Here is a 5,237-nt window from a genome sequence, read left to right on the forward strand (position 1 = left end):
TGATGTTAGATTATGAATATCTATCTGAATAAACTGTCAGATTGAGTCTCTAGCTATATTGCTGCACTTGTTATGAAATGAAAGTATGTGTAATCTATGTAATGTAAATACTTTTGTTTCTGAAGTTTTCTATTAGAGGTTTAAACTAAATATTGCAATGCAAAACAAATTTATGAACTAGGCTGTTTATCTGTTTTGTGGTAAATGGAAGAAAACAAACTAGTCTCATTTATATTCATCTTGAACCTTTTAAAAGGTATTAAGGTCACAACATCCCTTCTTTAAGCATGGCTGTTGCCATCCCATCCACCACTGTAGTAGATAAAGCAAAGAAGTGTTAATGGGCCTGAACAGAAATTACTCTGCAAAGCAGAAGAGAGAAGCCTCACCTGTCACATCAAGTTAATAGTAACTATTTGATTGGGACTGTTGTGATGCAAGCCCCACAAAATATTTGAAGAATTACCTGTGGGAGTGGCAAGTTGTCTCAGTCTAGAAGTAGTTCCTTTCATTTACCTTAATGGGCTGGTTTTATAGCATCTTGACAATTCTAGGCAGAACTTTACTTATTAAATTGTTTCTGAAACTGGACACTGTTCCCTACATAGGGAACACTTCAGTTATTCAACTATGTTCCACATTAAGTTGTTATAACAGTATGATAGAGGACCAGTGAGAAGTGATTTCATTAGTAGAATGATAGTTTAATGACTAGAACAGTGTTGATGCAGAAGACTGCAAAACTATTCCATTAATATCAGTTTAATAGCAATGAACATTATACAAAATAAACCAAGTCAGTTTGACCAGTTTACAGATACTTAGACTCAAAGTAGCAATGAGATTAAATGGTAAAGCTTCTGCCAAAACAAGGCCAAGAATAGTGCTTCCAATGTAACTTCTAAAGCCTATTTCTCATTTCCACCTTAAGTAATTCAGGTACAGTGCAGCAATTACATCTTAGCTATTCCAATTACGCCACAAGCCAAGCGACCACCAGCATTGCCAGTTTTTGTGCTCTCTTCATTTCCTCCTTTACCCAAGTCATCTTCTCTCTCATGGACCTAAAAAAAAGAATATTATATATAAGTTATATGAATGCACAATAAAAAGTAACTTTAATATATGCTGTAGTAACAAAGGCAAGTTAGAAGTATTGGTTCATGTGTGGTTTTTAAAAATCCCAGGAGAGGCCTTAATGTACCTTACTTCCATGCACAGGGGCAATTCCAGTCCACATGAAGTGGAGCTGTCTCCCCCACAGCCTCCCCAAAAAAGTTAACATGTATTCAGATCATTACTACAAAGTTTGTAATGCAGCAACTAGGGTAGAATTTCCTTAGATCTAGCCAAGCTGCCCTTCAACTACATCCCAGATGTAAAACACTTGTTTGCAAGCTGAAGTGATTTAATTTAGCAGTCACTTTTCACCGACTTGTCATAAGATAGATTTATCCCAGAATCTCAGACTGAAACCAGAATAAGCTTACTCCTTATAGTCTAGTTTACAGTAAAGAGTTCTTGCTTAAAGTATGGATGCAACAACACCCCCCCCATACACACTTCTGCGTGGAATTCAGCCCTGTAACAAAGTAATCCAAAGCAAGTTTGGCCATATAGAGAGTCAGCCTCCATCTGAAGTGGATAACACTAGCCAAGTTAAAAAAAAGGTGGTCAGCTATTAACTCAATAGCTAGTACTGCTGCTAGAGTGCCCTTTGCCAAGCCACTTTTGAACCATATTAGAATCAAGTGAGGTACTGGAGGAAGGACACATGCAGAGTTTACACTCAAGTAAAACACTATATAAAAATATTTGGTTACAGATGAGATGGTCTCAGTGGCCAAGGAGCTGAACAGTTGAAAGGAAGCAGAAATTAAGCAAGGAAAGGAAAATTGACCTTTATCTAGGCTGCCAGACTGGAAGCACATTCTTGGCACTGTGCAAGCCAACTATTGTTTACATCTGCAAGCATGCTGTGGCAGTAAGGTTTGTAATGTTTTAGGGGGACTACTACTCCCTTGTTTGAACTGGCACTGACAGGGTTATTTTGTCTTGATCCAGACTCAATTCTTTTTGTAGTATACCTTTAGCTTTTAACCCCTTCCAATCTTGAAGGGAACTTCTCTGTTCACATCAATAGAGAAGACCCATAACCTTAAGTTTAAGCATACCATGTGTTCCATTTAACATTATACTTCCAGAAGCTAAAGCTTAGAAAGCAGCAAATATTCACTTGTATTGGCTTTTGCTAGCACAGCTTCACTAAACAGGGATTGAAGGTAATGGTTCTGGGTGGACTTGATGGCTGGAAGTTTGTCCTTTAAACACACAGCTATACTTGCACACTTATAAACAAGTACACACCCTTGCATCAAGTAATTTAATTCTTGTTACTGCATTTTTCTCCTCTGTATTTTATTACCATCTTCAGGAATCTCAGCTTGCAGAACTATACAAGGCGGCTTCCTGGCCTCTTAATCCAGTTAGCTCAAAAACAAAATCCACAAATTGCTTTTTTTTTTAAGTACTTAAAAGCCAAATACCTGACAGTTTTTTGCAGTGGACTTATGATTTCTGCAATACAGGCTCAGTATAGCAGATTCTAATCCCTCACTTAATCTTGGTAGATGGAAGACCATATTTGGAAGTACTTACCACCATGGTACGTCCAATAATGCACAGGGGTCCAGTAAGTGAAATGTGGGGATCTACAATGGATATCTCTGCCACTCCACCCTTAGCAGTCACATTGCCGAGGTCTCCAACATGCCTGGAATGCAGAGAAGAAGAAGTAGTCTTTAGAGGCCAAGCCTTTCACCAGTACCAAGAAGTGAGTGTTCTCCATTTAACATAACAAAATGGAAACAAACATACACAAAATTAAGTGTGTTCAAACCAAAACCCAGCTGTTATTTGCACCAGATTTTGCACTGGAATGGAGTTCTCATACTCTCACCCCCCACCTCCACTTCAAAGTGAACAGAAGTCATAACAGCATTAGTGCACAAAAAGATAAGGAGTTTTGCTAACCCAACACATCTTTAAAAGATGGCAAGTAAATTCCTTGCCTAACACTTCAGTCTCAGTAAGAGCTGGGGGAAGCCACCAAAACACAGGCAGTGCTTTTGACCCGTGCAAGCATTAGGAAAAACAAGCAAGTGCAGCTTAAGACAGCATTGCCCATCTCAAAAAGTTAACCCATAGTAGTCTTCAGCCACACTCTGGAATAATAATCAAGCAAATTTAAAGACACACGAAGTATGTGACATTCCAAGCAGCTGGTTCTTTCAAGCTCACAGGTGCTTTAGGTACATTTAACTTACTTTATGCAAGCTCATGGGATATACTTATTCTTCTGAGGACATGTTTGCAGACCCACAGCTTTGGAATAACAAATTAATATTATTTTATTCTTATCAGGAACAGGCTTGGCATTTTTCAGGCTAAACTTGCTCATCAGGAAAGTTTCATTATGAGAAGTTAAGGAAGGCTGGGGGGGCAGGAGTTTTAAGCAAAAAAAAAAAGAGTCCAGAGCTCTCTCAAGTTAGAACTCATAGAAAACTGGGTTACTCCTGAAACAAGATACTTTTAATATCTAATTTATTGCAAGTTCACAATGCCCAATCTCAGTTTGACATTACTGTTCAGCTGTTTTGCTTGTACTGATTTCCTACTGTATGTACTGAGTGACATTTGTATTTTCCGAATTGCAAAATAAACAAAAATGCCAGACACCATGACTTATTTACTCAGATTCTGCCCCAGGGCAGCTATCATTGTGTGTGGTGACCAAGATTTGTAAATATTACTCATTTAAAACAAACAAACAAAACAAAAAAGAACTACATGCAATGTGATTGGGTTGTTTTGGGGGTTTTTTTTTGGACCAAAAAGCTGAAGTCAAGCCACTTGGAAGGATCAAAATGAAAACATTACCCCCCCCCCCACACTCCCTTAGTGGGGGGGGAACAAAAACAAGACAAAACAAAACACACATGAACTATAACTAAAACTTTTGCATCCAGTTCTCAGTTTCAGTGTTCATTTGGCCATAAAGGCAGTGCCATTTAAGACCAGCTACTCAAGTCATTTGCCATCAGGTACAGCCAGGTGCATCACTGAGATGAATTTCCAAGGGATAAGAGCCTGGCATTTAAGTCTTGCCATCAGTGCCCAAGAATATCATCAGGCTCCCTTCAGAATATCAACATGGTCCCTTCATTTATGACTATAAAAGTTAATCCAATTCCCACTTCACATACAGGTTTCCCCTTGATTTATGCTGTACGTGTTCCCAGAGGCAGCAAATAAATCAAATTTGCATAAAGCACACCCACTTTACAATGTAACAAACAGGAACAGGTTCCCATGGCAGTAAGGAAAGGAGGGAGTGAGGCTGGGACTAGGGAACAATGTGGGGGCAGGGTGCTGCTCCCAGGGCTGCAGAAGGCAGCACAGCAGAGTGGCACTTATCCCAGCCCCAGCTGCAGTAGTCCCAGGAGCTACCAGTACCAGCTGCCTGCAGCCACTGAGGTGCACCATGCTCCACCCGTCCTCACTCACCTCTGCTCCTGGGCTATGCCATGCCCTGGTACAGGCAGCTGATGTCAGCTGCTTCTGGGGCCACTGCAGCAGGGGCTGGGGCAAGTGCTGCATTCCATGCCACCCAGGGCTCTGCTTGTCCACACACACCAGCCCACACTAGAGCAGCTGACACCAACTGCCTACACCACAGCATGGTGCAGCCCAGGAGCTGGGGTGAGCCTAGGCATTGTGGGGAACAGGCAGATCTTGGTGCAGCCTACCAGCTGCAGGCAACTGGCAGTGGCCACTCCTGGAGCCAGGGTGAGCATCTATGCCGATAGCACAAGAACAAATTTACCTTGCATAAAACAAAATTATGGGTCTAAATATGCTCCTTCCACAAGAGCAAGTTTACATATAAGGAACCTGCACTGTTATTTTCAGATGAGTATACTAGTTCACCTTGACCACTGGTCTCTACCTTTTACTGAAAAATGGTGTGGTTTACAGTGTTACTTGGAGAGTATTGTCCATGTATTCCTCATGTCTACAGAGGAGCTTCCTGTGACCCCAAGCAATGGAGGCTTTTTTAGGAAATATACTGCTTACAGACAGTAGAGAACCATGGATTTAGACAAGTGCTCCATCAAGGTCTCAACTACAAACATGTCAATCCAAGTACTATTGCAAACTAGAGGGTATAGGATAAA

The 5,237-nt window shown here is 40.7% G+C and overlaps 1 protein-coding gene across 1 annotated transcript in view; it reads right to left on the reverse strand.

Annotated features, from left to right (window-relative positions):
• Window positions 1-683: 683 nt before the first annotated feature.
• SOD1 (superoxide dismutase 1, soluble) overlaps window positions 684-5,237 on the reverse strand; it is a 14,972-nt gene continuing 10,418 nt past the window's right edge. Inside the window, exons 4-5 of the mRNA XM_019523893.1 lie at window positions 2,659-2,773; window positions 684-1,064 (exon numbers count right to left, since the gene is read on the reverse strand). Of these exons, the coding sequence (XP_019379438.1) occupies window positions 954-1,064; window positions 2,659-2,773 (226 nt within the window). The 3' untranslated portion in view covers window positions 684-953. The remainder of the gene's footprint in view (window positions 1,065-2,658; window positions 2,774-5,237) is intronic.

This window comes from Gavialis gangeticus, unplaced genomic scaffold (genome assembly GCF_001723915.1).
Source record: "Gavialis gangeticus isolate Ggan-Ray unplaced genomic scaffold, GavGan_comp1, whole genome shotgun sequence".
NCBI lineage: Eukaryota > Metazoa > Chordata > Crocodylia > Gavialidae > Gavialis > Gavialis gangeticus.